Source organism: Agrilus planipennis, unplaced genomic scaffold (assembly GCF_000699045.2).
Source record: "Agrilus planipennis isolate EAB-ADULT unplaced genomic scaffold, Apla_2.0 scaffold339, whole genome shotgun sequence".
Taxonomy (NCBI): Eukaryota; Metazoa; Arthropoda; class Insecta; order Coleoptera; family Buprestidae; genus Agrilus; species Agrilus planipennis.
The window spans coordinates 29,801-46,343 of NW_020439690.1; the positions used below are offsets into that span (position 1 = coordinate 29,801).

At 36.2% G+C, this 16,543-nt stretch overlaps 1 protein-coding gene and 1 long non-coding RNA gene across 2 annotated transcripts in view; one reads left to right on the forward strand and one right to left on the reverse strand.

The window, feature by feature from the left end:
- Positions 1 to 992: 992 nt before the first annotated feature.
- LOC108742294 overlaps positions 993 to 16,543 on the forward strand; it is a 136,120-nt gene continuing 120,569 nt past the window's right edge. Inside the window, exon 1 of the long non-coding RNA XR_003232106.1 lies at positions 993 to 1,323. This is a non-coding gene — a long non-coding RNA (uncharacterized LOC108742294). The remainder of the gene's footprint in view (positions 1,324 to 16,543) is intronic.
- LOC108742293 (homeotic protein distal-less) overlaps positions 4,665 to 16,543 on the reverse strand; it is a 119,713-nt gene continuing 107,834 nt past the window's right edge. The window contains exons 3-5 of the mRNA XM_018477463.2: positions 10,777 to 10,954; positions 10,323 to 10,584; positions 4,665 to 5,218 (exon numbers count right to left, since the gene is read on the reverse strand). Coding sequence (XP_018332965.1) covers positions 5,200 to 5,218; positions 10,323 to 10,584; positions 10,777 to 10,954 — 459 coding nt within the window. The 3' untranslated portion in view covers positions 4,665 to 5,199. The remainder of the gene's footprint in view (positions 5,219 to 10,322; positions 10,585 to 10,776; positions 10,955 to 16,543) is intronic.

Genomic DNA, 16,543 nt, shown 5'->3' on the forward strand with positions numbered 1-16,543 from the left:
AGTATGTCTCTGACTAGACCCTCATGCCTGAGAAGGTGTCCTACCAACCTATCTCACCTATTTTTTATTGACTTCCTTAGAGTCCTCCGTTCTCCCATTCTTTCTAATATCTCTTCACTTTTAACCTTTTCTACCCACGGTATCCTCATCATTCGCCACTAACATCACATTTCGAACGTTTCTAACCTTTTCTTTTTCTCAGCGTTCACCGTCGATGTTTTGCACCCGTTCATTGTCGCGCTCCAAACATACACTTTTAACAACCTTTTTCGAATTTCTAAAACAACCGTTCGCGAGCATAGAAGTGACTTTTTTTATTGAAGGCGGCTCGGCCCTGCTCTATCCTCTGCTTTAAATCCTACTACTTTTTCCGTCCTGACTTATCTGACTTTCTAGATACCTAAAATCTCCTATCTTTATATTTGCTCTTCTAGATATAGTTAGCCTATAAATAATAGGTATAAATGAAGCTTTCCTTTGTTTTTGTTGTAATTTCTAGTTTTTTCGTTAAGGATAATAATTTGGGATTGTTCATATAGTTTCATACATATTTACGCATTGATTGAATTACTTTCATACTGCAGTTTCTAACATTATTTTATATAGTCCAACCGCTATCTTTCTTCAAGTCGTCTTAATCAACAAATAGACTGAATTATTCAGATCTCATTGAAAAGGAAATGAGACCATGCCAGATCGATTTGTAAATCAATAACATCCCATATCTGTGAATTAGTCATTAATAATGAGAAGCACATGGCTGTTGCTTCGGCAATTATCGTAAACGTCTCGTAAATATTATTGACACTGTCTGTGATCTATGAATTCTTCTGAATGTCGATGGAACAATCGCAAATATTCTTCATTTATATTCCATCAATGTACACTAGTGAAATATTTTTACAGTTTTTTTAAAGTGTTTTTCATATATTCATTTATTTACGTATATTATTTCTAATCCAATATCTGACTATTTGTTTTACAATAATCCATTAACCGTATACGTTATACACACAATAGTTGCGATAAGTCGTACAGCGTAGTACGCAGGTTCGAGCTTGTTTTCGACTCGAGCTTTCAACTGCATATATGTAGCCGTGGATTATTACACCATAATGGTATGTGTTTTTCACGATTTATTTTGAATAATTATGAACAATAAAATAATTGTGTGGTTGTGTAAAAGACAGAATAGATTATATTAAACAGTACTGCAGTAACAAGACTTACTGTTTGTGATAAAGTGTTGGATTTTTCCGAATGTATACTCCTTAAGGATTGCGAAGACTTCCATATAACCTAACATCTCTCTCTCTATAGAAGGTATTTATACATCCGCCTACATTGTTTATTACAATTTTTACTTGTGTTGAATTTAATTGTGTTTGTACTAGATGCAAATAAACTAAAAGTTTTTACTGTAAATTTAAGGATAATTTCCGCAAGTAGAAAGTAAGCAAATATGCACTTCACTTAATAATAATAGGATTGGATACGATTGGATTTTGATATGAACTGCAGTAGTATCTACTGCAGGCCTAAATGTTTATTTCTACAGGATTCTCCTTGATTTTTATTTAGGCTTCATGGTGGCTACTTTTCGGGAAAACTTGAAACCCTTGAAAGTTTCAAGGAATAAAACATTTCTGGAAAAGTTGGGAACCAAAACTTTCTGGAATAGTTAAGAAAGAAAATGTTTGGAATAATCGGGGAACTGTCAGAAAAATGTTAGAAAGTAAAGATTTTTTGGAAAAATCGAGCAATAAAGCCTTTGTAGGATAGTCAAAGGAATATTTGCGAATAATTTTCTGGAATAACTAGGAAAGTTTTAGCGAGTACAACTTTTCTGGAACAGTTGAAGAAATGTCAACGACTAAAAATTCCTGGATTAGTTCAGATATAAAAATATTTTTGACATAAGGAAAATCACGGTCCACAGTAAATAACTTCATGGCTTTTTTGACCATGATAACTCGGAATAGACAAAGAAATAGTTTCTAAAAATGCAAAAGCTACCTTATTTTATTTATTTAGGTAGGTGTACGTATATTTAAAATTATTGGTAAGTGTAAGTGTAGTTTGAAAAGTTTAGTATTACTTTTGATTCAAATGGACTCTGCCACACAGACCTGTAGCTTCCTATAATACATAGTATCATTATGTAGTGAGATATACAGTTTTACGACAATTATGGGGTGGCGCCAATTTTCTTCCGGTTTTACTAAATGCTGGTCGTCGGGTAGACGCTATCGAATATGATTTACAGGAATCGTTGCAGTCGGGATTAATTAACATTAATTAAGGCGACGGCAGTTTTGATAAATTGTTCCGGAAATGACTTTCCCATGCTTTGATTCGGTGTCATCGACTTTAATTGCGAAAAACTTGCGGAACATTGATCTCTTTTCTTCCGATTTCACGGAGTAAATAAATAATTGATTTCTAGTTCTTGCAATAGACACATAGGTACCTCCGCACACATGTAGATTGTAAAGGATCAACATGTCAGCTAGAAAGAAAATTCTTTATCAGACATCAGGGGTATGATTAAATGGAAAACATCCCAGGTGTTCTATTCTATTTTATTTCTGAATTCGAATCTGATAACGGAATTACCCCAGCATATCATGGTTTTGAAATATCTTAACTTCAAAACTCCAGGATTTGGCTTCTCCAATTTTGAAGTTAGGATACTTTAAAACTGTGGAATATTTATACCTAACAATTTCAGTATTATTTTATATTTCGTCATCATCATAGGGTCATTAGTACAAAGACTGGTTGGACCTCTTAACTCTTAAACCTAAACTTTCGGATGTTTCATTCCCACCAGCTACTAATGCTGGTGGGCGGACAGTCCCTTCGGACTACGCCGGAAGGTAGGACGGAAGGCCCTCTTCAACCTCCTTTCAGGAATGGTGGGAATAAGTGGGTGGTGGTTGGGGTGAGAATGATGAGACGGACGAAATGAAGACAGAGGAGAATGAAAGATTATCTGTGGAATATTACTGTCCCCGGCATTTGGCTAAGTGATCCAAGGAAACCACAGAAAAACTTGGACCAAGGCAGATGGACCCGGAATCCCCAATGCTATGCATTGCTCTAAACCTCTAGGCCATGCCGCTCCGTTTCTATCTCTTCTCTACCCCAGGTTAACCATCACATTTTCCTAAAACTTGTTNATTTTTAAATAAATTTAACGTTGTCATTTTTAACATTATCAAAAGCTTTGTCTAAATCGATACCATTAAATTTTTGAACTAAGAAAGGATAACGAAATATTCTTCGCTTTAATTGAACAAATCTGTAATCAAAGGGAGCTTTTCACGAAAGCTCATCGTCGCCTATACCCGCACGCCACTGAAAATGACACTTTTATATAGATAAGATTTAGGCTGTTACCATCTTTTAAGATAAGAGATTTTCTGCTCGGTGTTAATCTAAAGCGACGACCATCATGATTGCCTTGCCGGTGTTCCGACTGCACTTATAACATTTCGCGCCTAATATAGAAGGAATTCTGCTTTGAATAAGCCGTAAAAGCATATAATGAGGACGTTGTAAAGAAATTTTGCTCGTTTTGGAATTTACGCGTAAAAACACGAGGAAAATGTGTTATAGGCAGGTACGTTGCTGCTCTGACTCTTTTCAGTTTACTCACACTTTTATGACACCTTTATAAGTCGAGTTCTCCAAGGAAATAATTGACTAACAACTCGTCCTTAAACTTTTTTGAAAATAAATTGCTAGGATGTAGTGTTCTAAACAAAAGCATCACGCGAACCATTTCGTTTTTCTCGTTAGATTAGATAGATTTGTTCAATGAGCAAATTGATTCAAGCGTTCGCGTTCAGAGCTTTTTATTCTAAACGTTTCGTTGACATGCGTGGTAGATATTGATTTCAATTTTCCAGAAATTCGAGATTCATGACGGGATCGTCGAATTTCTAAAAATTCAAATCGATACCAAAGCTATAACAGTAAATTAATTAATAGGAATTTAGTATTTTTGTTCATCTTTTACTACTGCAGTTGTATATCGACGAATGCCCTAAGAATCTCGCATACGCTACTTGAAAGGACACAAAGAACTTGAGATTCGGATTTCCGAAACATTCAAATATCGAAAGAATTATAATATTCAGTATTTGTTCATCTTTTACTGCAGTTGTGCATCGACGAATGCCCTAAGAATCTCATATACAGTCATCATCATCATAGGGTCGTCAGTCCTAAGACTGTTCGACACGTACCTCAACTGTTTCCTATCCTGAGCTAAACTTCGCATTTCCCTAAAACTAGAACAGCCCACATCCTTAACTATTTGTGAACAGTAATCTAATCCAGGTCTACCTCTGCCCTTACTAACTCCTGTTTCTGCCTCTAATATGTCTCTGACTAGACCTTCATGCCTGAGAAGGTGTCCTAACAACCTATCTCGCCTATTTTTTATTAACTTCCATAGAGTCCTCTGTTCTCCTATTCTTTCCAATACCTCTTCATTTCTAACCTTTTCTACCCACGATATCCTCATCATCCGCCTATAACACCACATTTCGAAGGCTTCTAACCNAACAGCATAATATAGAAAAATATAGATAAAAATAAATAAAACAATGCGTGTTGATAATTCTTCTATATTTGAACATTTAGAAATAGGTATTTGAAATAATAGTAATAATAATAATACTTCTCCTAAATTAAAGGATAATTATTATTTAACTACTTTACATATTAGGTACATTTTGTTGACATGCCAACATTCATAACTGTTCACTGTACAAAACTGGAAAATATTTATAAACCTCTCGACAAGACCAATCTCACTCGTCTACATATATTACAATAGAAACAACTTCTGTACTAACACAAAAATCATTATAATAATATCCCGATAGAGGAAAGATTCACTTAAAAAGAACTGTTAGTACGTCCCAATCAGTGTGTAAACTCTGAACTTTCGCTCGTTATTGCACCAAATTCACATGTTCCAAGCCACTTTCGGTCCCGAGGCCTTTTCTCTCTTTAACGTTTGTCCAACGAAAATTAATATTGATGTTGTTGTTTTAATGATAAGGGATAATAAAAGAGTGAGAAAGTAGAAAGAAAAGTGAGAAAGAGCCGATCACATTTGGTCATATTTATTCCTAAACGTACGCTGGTATAACAAAACTATGTACTAATCACCGGATTTTTTCATTAAACAGCTGGCCATACCCTGGAAAAAAAACAGATAAAAATTAGAATCATCAAATAAAGTTTATCAAATTCAATTCTTAATGGTAACTATCGACTCACAGCATGGGGTTATTTTATTACATGCAGCCATCAAAGGGTGTAATCGTCTTTTGAAAAATACGATAGGGAAAGTTGTACAAATACTTTTGTAATTTTGTAAACTGTAACATTTAGTAGTAAATACTCTCGCCTAACATCATCATAAACTCGTCAGTCCTAAGATTGCACGTACTTACACTTCTTCCTTAATCTTCGCATTTAAACTAGATATGCCTCTACTCCTCTTAACTCCTGCTTCTGCTTCTAATATATGTATATTGCCAACCTATCTCACCTATTTCTTATTGATTTTCATAACGTTCTCTGTTCTCCTACTCTTTCTAATACCTTATAATTTCTAATCTTCTCTATCCATGGCGTTCTCATCATTCGCTTCTAACTTTTTCTTTCCCAAGGCGCTCACCGTCCATGGTCCTTACCCGTACGGCGCCGCGCTCCAGACACTACTACTATCACCATCTACAAATCTAAGCATACTAATCTTTTGCCCCTGTATATTTATCCCTAGTGTTGTCCTGTCTTTAATGAAGTTTATTGCTTTTTCGATATACAAATTAAAAAGTAGCGGTAACTCTATGCCTTCTTGTCTGACCTCCTAATATTTATTTCTCTCTCCTACGTTGCTGTTGCTTTTTAAATATATTTAACATCTTGTCCCATTTAACATTTGAAAATTGAAGAATTGTGAAAAGTATAAAAATCGATACCATTAAATTTTTGAACTAAGAAAGGACAACGAAATATTCTTCGCTTTAATTGAACAAATCTGTAATCAAAGGGAGCTTTTCACGAAAGCTCATCGTCGCCTATACCCGCACGCCACTGAAAATGACACTTTTATATAGATAAGATTTAGGCTGTTACCATCTTTTAAGATAAGAGATTTTCTGCTCGGTGTTAATCTAAAGCGACGACCATCATGATTGCCTTGCCGGTGTTCCGACTGCACTTATAACATTTCGCGCCTAATATAGAAGGAATTCTGCTTTGAATAAGCCGTAAAAGCATATAATGAGGACGTTGTAAAGAAATTTTGCTCGTTTTGGAATTTACGCGTAAAAACACGAGGAAAATGTGTTATAGGCAGGTACGTTGCTGCTCTGACTCTTTTCAGTTTACTCACACTTTTATGACACCTTTATAAGTCGAGTTCTCCAAGGAAATAATTGACTAACAACTCGTCCTTAAACTTTTTTGAAAATAAATTGCTAGGATGTAGTGTTCTAAACAAAAGCATCACGCGAACCATTTCGTTTTTCTCGTTAGATTAGATAGATTTGTTCAATGAGCAAATTGATTCAAGCGTTCGCGTTCAGAGCTTTTTATTCTAAACGTTTCGTTGACATGCGTGGTAGATATTGATTTCAATTTTCCAGAAATTCGAGATTCATGACGGGATCGTCGAATTTCTAAAAATTCAAATCGATACCAAAGCTATAACAGTAAATTAATTAATAGGAATTTAGTATTTTTGTTCATCTTTTACTACTGCAGTTGTATATCGACGAATGCCCTAAGAATCTCGCATACGCTACTTGAAAGGACACAAAGAACTTGAGATTCGGATTTCCGAAACATTCAAATATCGAAAGAATTATAATATTCAGTATTTGTTCATCTTTTACTGCAGTTGTGCATCGACGAATGCCCTAAGAATCTCATATACAGTCATCATCATCATAGGGTCGTCAGTCCTAAGACTGTTCGACACGTACCTCAACTGTTTCCTATCCTGAGCTAAACTTCGCATTTCCCTAAAACTAGAACAGCCCACATCCTTAACTATTTGTGAACAGTAATCTAATCCAGGTCTACCTCTGCCCTTACTAACTCCTGTTTCTGCCTCTAATATGTCTCTGACTAGACCTTCATGCCTGAGAAGGTGTCCTAACAACCTATCTCGCCTATTTTTTATTGACTTCCATAGAGTCCTCTGTTCTCCTATTCTTTCCAATACCTCTTCATTTCTAACCTTTTCTACCCACGATATCCTCATCATCCGCCTATAACACCACATTTCGAAGGCTTCTAACCTTTTCTTTTCCGCCGCACCTACCGTCCATGTTTCGCACCCGTACAGTCCCGTGCTCCAAACATATATCTTTAACAACCTTTTTCGAATTTCTAAATTAACCGTTCGCGAGCATAGTATACATATACAGGACGCTACTTTAATCAACACAAAGGACTTGAGACTCGGATTTCCGAAACATTCAAATATCGAAAGTATTATAATAAACTAAACGTAATAGAAATTCAATATTTATTCATTTTTTACTACTGCAGTTATGTATCGACGAATGCCCCAAGAATCCCATATATACAGTACGCTATTGTAAAGAACACAAAGAGCTTGTGATAAATAACTTAATTTTTAGATAAATGATCGTAATTTGTCCAACTGATTTTCTCCGTGCTACCGCTAAACAAGCAAGCAATTACATTTAACATTCCGACCCATTTAAATGGCTGTCTTAGCCGCCGTGCTCGCTACTTGTAAACTGTAATTTTTGTTGTCGGAATTATTAGGAAATAATCAAGTCCCATATTCCCGTTACTCGGAACGGAACAATAACCGCGAAACAGTTCCAAAAACTTCGGCGATGATTTTTTTTTCCATTTCGCTCATCTTTAAGCTTCACATATAGATACATCATGCATTCACATAAAATGAGAAATGTATTGAGTCTAATAATGCGGCGGCATGTACGCCGTAATAATAGGCACCGGTGCTCGTTATTCTCGAACATCCAGTTAAGATGAGCGACTTATTATTTCGACGGTTCGAACCTGTTGGCAATCTATCATAATGCGGAACTGTTACCTTATCTTTCAACACGAGTACTCCGAAAGATGATAAATGCATTTTTTACTAACCTTTTTACCTGATTTGTACCTACACAGGTATATAGTTGGTAAATTTGGAAAAACAAATGTTATATGTATGTTAATACGTATTGCGATTTAACAAAACCGCGGATTTTTATTTTTCTTCCTAATCGGTTGGTAGTTATGGTATTTTTGGTTTGATCCGAAAGATATTTTGTCCTTTGAATCATCAAAGAACAACGGTCATGTTGGAAAGAAGCATTTTTGAGAAGATACAAGACGTTAAATGTTTTTCAACAATAGAAATGTTTTATTACCCAAATTGTATGCTTCTTAATCTAGAAGAACTGTTAAGGATGATTACCACCAACAAGGCCTGCATCTAATGTTATCCTAAAAAAAGGGTCAAGTAGGGCCTTACTAAATATCAGAATTGTTTTGAAATTGAAAAACATTTATCGCCCTAGTGTCTTTGTAATAACGCAGCTTTTCAAAAATCATGAAAAAATAAAATATTAGTGAAATTCTATAGCAAATTGCCTATCATGTTGTACCGTACGTTTGAAAAATCTTACAGAAAATGTCAAATGTATAGATAGATAAATAAATTGAAAATATGAAACATCAGCTATTATTCTGTCAGCAAGACAACGTCTAGCCTAGACATGTCCTTACAGTGGGCATAAGTTGTGTGCTATACCTAATACAGCGCATGGTTGTGTAATTTTATTGATATATAAACTGCGTATTACCTTATACAAAGTACATATAATAAATGTTTGTCTTCTGAATGTGTTTAATTGGCGTAGTTATTAATGTTGTTATCTGCTACTAATTAAAGTAACATGCAATTTATTCTCACCTATTGGGTAGCACAGCAAGTGATATATGTTCCTAGCTAGTTCATAACTTCTTTGAATTAGCTGGATTTTATCCAATGTGTTTATCGTTCTATATTATTAAAAATGAGCCACATTTCCTATTTTCTTAAAAGTCCTTTACTGTTTACAAAGTTCATTGAAAGTAATAAGTCTTTTTTTTAACTTAAAATTAGGAATTTTTTTGTCGGTTATATAAAATTAATATACCTAACAATTTGGGACAATGGAAATCCTTGCAGCTTTTGTTGTAGCACTTAATTATGACAGGGGCGCAATTTTTCTAAATATTTTTTAACAGTTCTTCAAACAATAAAGGATAAGTTATAAGGACAGATGGCGTGCGCAAATTTTATCGAATTAATTCGTAAGCTTTAAGAGAGAAGTTAGCTATGATTAATTATTTTTGTTACAAGGTGCAAGAAAATTACTGTTGCCTTTATTCGAAATTAATTGGTGTTCTACTGGCTAGTCGATCGAGTTTTGTAAAGGCTCATAAGACAATTCCTAAGTACATTATTTCGTGCAATTTTTTGTAGTTTTGGTCGATACCAAATAGGTACGTATTCAGTTTAGCGGTCGTTACAACAACGTAACATGTTAGATACTAAGCAGATATTTGCTGAGTTACGTAACACGCATAAAAAATCCAGCTTGTGAAAGAATGTTTCGTGAAATATCATCATATAGCGTGAGGAAAATTATAGCCACGAGAAGAAAAAATGCTTCGTCTATCTGAGCATGTCTCAAACCAACATTTTTAAAATTATTGAGAAAAATACTTTTATGTTAGTTAGTTAATAAGTTAATATAAGTTTCTTCAAAGTCCTAATTAAGTGAAATATTGCCACTTGTTCTTGAAGGTTTTACTTTAAAAACTCGTCTACAATTTTTTGAAACAACTGAACTAAATACCAAAAAGACAAAGCTCTTTGAATTCATTCTTTCTAGTATTGAAAGTGCTACTAGGATCGTGTATATTGGGATCTATCTCATAGAAAAATCAAATCGTCGAACGACGGTCGATGATGATTGGAAATGTAAATAAATACATAAAAGATAAATATTCGATGATTGAATAATGTCGATGCTCTGTGTCTTCTAGGTATATACTTTAACTTTCTTTGATTAAATAATTTTATAATTTAAAGAAAAATGCAAATCCCTTAAAATATTGTCATCTATTTTAAGTTTAATTACTACACCACTTTCTATTTCGATAAGACTACAATAATATTATCTTACAACTAATTGATACACTATCGGCATATCTTATGTTTAGTGAAAAAAAAGTTTAAAATGAATTTGTTAACTCACGTTAAAAGGCCGGGATTATCCGTCGGATACCACGAATACTGAGGGAGGTAGTTGTGCGGGGGATGTGGGTGTGGAGGCGGGGGTGCCGATGGGTGCGCTGACGGTGGATGTAAAGGTTGCTGAGGTTTCACGTCCCAACTGCTGGGACTAGGAGCGGGTTGGTGACCTGCCGACATGTCCGATCCTGGAGTCGAGGAAGGTGCTGGTGACGAGTGCTGCATGTAACCCCCCGTCGCCGGGGAACCACTTGAAGAACCACCTCCTGAAAATACAAAAATTCTACTTTTACTGTCTACTGTACTAATATCTAGTACGGGCGCTATTTCATTTAAGTTGATTGGTTGTATAACATAAAGATGAAACCCATAATGCATACATCCCTGAGACAAATGATTTATGAGATTTACTTCTTGAAATAACGTCTCTACTGTACCTAAAACAGTCGTGAACGTACCTTGCATCATGTTTTGACTTTGTGGTCCTGGACTACTGCTAGAAATATTCGCGCCACCGGTCAAGAGACCCGGATGCGTGGAACCTGGGGTTGTGTTGTTGTTATTTTGACCCGACACCTGTGCTGCCTTCATCATCTTCTTGTATTTACTCCTCCTGTTTTGAAACCAGATTTTCACCTACAAAAAAAAAACAGTAATCATTAGAACCCCCTCTTACATATATATAAATAAATAACATTTATAGAATCAATGGAAGCGGTACTGACAGATCAGTACTGTATGAAAACAAATAAAAGTAAAACTAAAATACTGGTATGCAAGGGAAGAAAAAGTAGAGAAAGAGCGAATATAAAGACAGGAGACGAAAAATTAGAAGTGGCTGATTTTAGATACCTAGGAAGTCAAATAAGTCAGGGTGGAAGGAGTAGTAGGAATATAAAGCAGAGGATAGCGCAGGGTCGTGTCGCCTTTAATAAAAAGAAGTCACTTCTATGCTGGCGAACGGTTAATTTAGAAATTCGAAAAAGGTTGTTAAAGGTGTAGGTACGTTTGGAGCACGGCTTTGTACGGGTACGAAACATGGACAGTAGGCGCGGCGGAAAAGAAAAGGTTAGAAGCGTTCGAAATGTGGTGTTATAGGCGGATGATGAGGATATCGTGGGTAGAAAATGTTAGAAATGAAGAGGTATTGGAAAGAATAGGAGAACAGAGGACTCTATGGAAGTCAATAAAAAATAGGCGAGATAAGTTGGTAGGACACCTTCCCAGACATGAAGATCTAGTCAGAGACATATTAGAGGCAGAAACAGCAGTTAGGAGGGGTAGAGGTAGACCGAAATTAGATTACTGTTTGCAAATAGTTAAGGATGTGGGGTGTTCTGGTTTAAGGGAAATGCGAAGTTTATCTCAGGATAGGAAAGAGTGGAGGTACGTGTCCAACCAGTCTTAGGACTGACGACCTTATGTTGATGATGATGATATAGAATCAATATGATGCGTATCAACAATATTAGCATCGCGATGTACCGGTGCCCAGTTGTGATAGTCAGATAAGGTCATCTTAATCTTTAAAGCCCAATGGTTGTTTGTTAAGTATAAACAAAGAGAAGTTTAAAGGACAAATGGACGCGATGTTCAATTAAGGTTGACAGAATAGGGACAAGGAATATTATTGTTTAGAACGAGCGTGAGACAAGATAATCCTTCAATTACAATACAGAACGTCTCGTCGACTGAGATCTTGGATAACAAATTTTAAAATTGACATAAGGGGTCATCCATGAAGTACGTCACACGTTAAGAGGGGTCGACGAAGTGTGACACTGCGTGACAAGGGGTGGGATTTCAAAATCTTATACATCTAAGTGTTAAAATGCCAAATATGTGAACTATTAACGAAAAACATTTAAAACATAAAAATATTTCCAAGTTTGTTTGGATGATGATGATACTATAGAGTTGGATAAAAAAGATGTTGACACATCAAATATTCCTGACTTTAACAACTCAAAACGGAAACGAAGTGACTGCTATGCCGGTTATAAATAAATAATTTTAAGAAGTGGGTTCAAAGTCCACGGATCCGAGACGATTAAGTTTGTAACTTCTATTAATACAACTAATAATAACTTTTGTTAATTTTTCAAATGTTTGATTTGATGTTGTTCATAGATATTAAAAAATAATTTAAATGGAAATAAAAGTAATTTCGGAACTGCTGTTTTAATTTGATAATTCCTAGATGTAAAATTGCAAAATATGTGATGTCACACTGGGGACGAGGATTTCACAACTGTAACAAAGACGGGGAGGGGTTAAAAATTCGTATGACCCCTAAGTCCAAACATATTCTTAAACACATTACATGCATTTAAGGATATAATTTCATGTTTTTCTTTGTGCAAATTTTTCCTATAAGTGCTCTGATTTCAACTCGCTTTCAAGTAATCCGCGTTACTACTTGATGTTACAAAGCAATGTTTATGCATACATTACAAACTTGTAATGGAAAATCAATCCTTTTCACGATATTGCCAAGGATATTAATTCCTCTGTTCCTTTTATGCTAAAGTATTCTGTAAAGCAAGAAACGTCCGCCGCGGTTGCTAGTTTTATACCAAGCCGAGCAGAATATTAACAAACTTTATTCATAACAGCTGCCAACCGTCAGTTACATGAAGATTTCAAGCGCGAGACGATCATTTTTACTCTTTGCATGTAATAATTAAACTCAAAGAAGATGGATGCCGCAACGAAAGAGGAAGAGAGACCGAGAACGCGAACAAGAGAGGGACGATGGAGGTTCGCGATTACAAAACGAAACAATCACCGTGATATCTAGCAGGCCTTGTAACATTTCCTCGGATTCAACCTTTACAATGTGAAGTCCTGAGGACGGACGCCGCGTTGCCTAGTCGACCACGATACTCTCATGCAAAAGATCACTTTTAATACCTACTCCTTAGTCTTTCAACTAAGTACGTGTACCTTCAGACAAGTTAAGCCTTTTTAATTTAGATCTAAACAAAAATAATGTAAAGTAGGAATAGCCAGAATTAGAATGGACCTGAATAATAAAATAATTCGAAGTGGTCTGTATTCGGTCGAAACTGCCAGACGCGGATCGCGATTTCGATCTTTTTGGATCTCATCAGCGCGTCGCAGGAAGCTCCGACAGAACACAGACCAACCTTTACCTGTTGTCTTAACAGTGCGTTTCAGAAAATACTACAAACGGCACAGTGTAGCATCGTGCTACAGATGGCGTTCACTGTGCCGTTTGTAGTATTTTCTGAAACGCACTGTTAAGACAACAGGTAAAGGTTGGTCTGTGTTCTGTCGGAGCTTCCTGCGACGCGCTGATGAGATCCAAAAAGATCGAAATCGCGATCCGCGTCTGGCAGTTTCGACAGAATACAGACCACTTCGAATTATTTTATTCGATTATGGTAACGTGCCTATCACGTTGAGTTTGGCTACGCCAGGATTCGTTTCAGCAAGTAGATATCCACACAAGTGGACCTTGTTGAAAAATACGTAATCCTAAAATGTAGCATCGTGCTACAGATGGCGTTCAATGTGCCGCTTGTAGTATTTTCTGAAAAGCACTGAATAATGTTCAAAAAATTGGAAGAACAGTGCATAAAACGTAATTCGTGTAACAGTTTAGTTCTTTAATTTACTGTATAAGTAGTACTTGAGTGGTCAGAGAGAGAGAGAGCGGAACGGGAAAAGGCAGCATTAATTTGTGTTAAATCGGTCAAACCGGTCGGTTTTCGTCACATAATCAAGCGCAACACTCGTTAATAGCTGCCGCAGGGCCACTCTCTTAAGAAGTACCGATAAATTAATGTCCTTTCTGAACGAACGTCCGCGGACCGCGTTTGACCCACCGACGATCGAACGTCCCCGGCGAATTTTGTATTTTGTGCCGGTCGTCGGTTCGTTATCTCTGCGGATAAATACGCCGAGGATCTTGAACTTTTTACACGGAAAACTTGGTTTAATGATGCAATGGGTTTTCGAGAAATTTTTACAGCAGTTGTCGATAAAAAATGCACTTGCAGGTGCTTTTGTATGTGAACCTCGGTCTTCGTCAGGATTTGTTGAAGACCGAATTTATTCACGAAACAGATAGGTCAATCAACAATTTGTTCGAGTGATATTATTTAAACAGAATAAATCGTAATATCTATCAAGTAACTACCAATATATCGTCAACAATAAATGAGTTTTATAGTGTTTGATAAAGCATCTCCAGTGGGCTTTTAGCGTCTCTGAACGAGAGACTCGAGTCGCTCAATAAGTGGTGTCTCCATAGACATGGTTAAAATTTTCCAAGTTCAACATATTTCAGAGATCCCAGTCTTTCTACGAGAGACTCGAGTCTCCCAATTTTTCAGTTTTATTCATTCAGTCTCTCTGTGAGAGACTCTAATCTCTGAATTAATAATTTTACCGTTCGAGTCTCTCATACAGAGACTGTGAGAAATCCATAAAAACACCTAGGCAATAACTGAGAGACTGTGAAAGACTGTGAGAGACGCTGAAAAATTATGAAAGACTCTGAGAGACTGGAAATTTTTGTCTAGGGAATGGATTACATTCACTTAAAATGATTACAATTAGTTGAGCATCGCGATCGCTCTTAGTTACTTACTTGAGTTATCTCTTTTAAGACGGATTAGTAACGTAACAACTTACTATATTTGGGCAAGGTCACATCAGTCTTAACAGGGCTTGCCATAATTCAGATAGAGTATCGACTTTAGGGTCACATATGTTTTAATAGGACTTGCTATAAATGGTTCAGATAAAGTATCGACATTAGAGTCACATAAGTCTTAACAAATCTTGCCGTAAAATGGTTCAGATAAAGTGTCGACCTTAGGGTCACATCAGTCTTAAGAGGTTTTTTCGTAAGGGGGTTCGGGTAGAATATAGACACTAGGGCCAGATCAGTCTTAACAAAGCTTGCCGTAAAAGGGTTCAGATAAAGTATCGACATTAGGGTCACATAAGTCTTAATAGGTCTTACCCTAAAAGTTTCAGATAAAGTATCTACATTAGGGGCATATCAGTATTAAATGCGCTTGCCGTAAGAGGATTCAAACAGAATATCGACCTTAGGGTCACATCAGTCTTAAGAAGGTTTACCGTAAGGGGCTTCAGGTAGAATACAGAAACTACGGACATATCAGTCTTTACAAAGCTTACCCTAAAAAAATTCAGATAGTGTATCGACATTAGGGCCACGTCAGTCTTAATAGGATTTGCCGTATAAAAGGGTTTAGATGGCGTATCGGCATCAGGGCCAAGTCAGCCTAAATAGGACATGATATTAAATGGCTTTACTACTCAGGGCCTGATTATAGCCATATATAGATAATATGGAGTATGGCCCGGAGGTAGTAACAAATTTCGAGTCGGGTTAGTAAAGCCCTTATGTAACATTTGAAGTACTTCACTTAGCGATAGGTATTTATCTAAATATTAATAAATAACGACACAGGTGTTCCGCAAGCGGTACTATTATATAGGTGACCAAATATAATAGGTACATATTTCTATTAACTTTTAAGAATAACTCATTGACTTCTGGGTTGATGCATCGGCCCCGCGTCACCTCTTTACCGGAGGCCCTCGAGCAGGCATTCAAATCGACAATCAGTCCGTGAAACTCCAGTGGAAACGAACGAGTCCCTCTTTGCAAATGTAGCGGTTAATAACAGAGCCTTGCGCGAATACGTGTCTGCACATGAATAAGAAGCGGACAGCGTTTCACACCGGCACAGTTTCCGGCAATTTGAACTACATAGGTATATTCTGAATATGAATATATGTAGCTAGTCCATATTTTTCCATCTCGTTTAATACTTGCATTGCAAATAGAATATAGCTGCAGGTATATGTATAGGTATAGGTGTAAAAAATAAACAGTAATTGATATTTTCTTGGGAAAACGGAAGAGAGGCATTCCTTACAACTTATTAATCCGGCCTAACTTAATATCGGTAATGAAACTTTCCCATTAGAAAGGTCAGACCTAGTTTGACCCTCACGTTCACTCTTTTGTATCCTGAGCCAATCATCTCAAATCCTTAACTATTTTCTAAAGGTAATCTAATATAGATCTTCCTATGCCATCTTTGTTTGCTATTCTGATTCTACATATCTAGAATTATGCCAACAAAGAGCTTACAACTGTGCTTTTATGAATTAATAAAATCAGAAATTATTTACGTTTACAAACATAAGAAGTAAAAA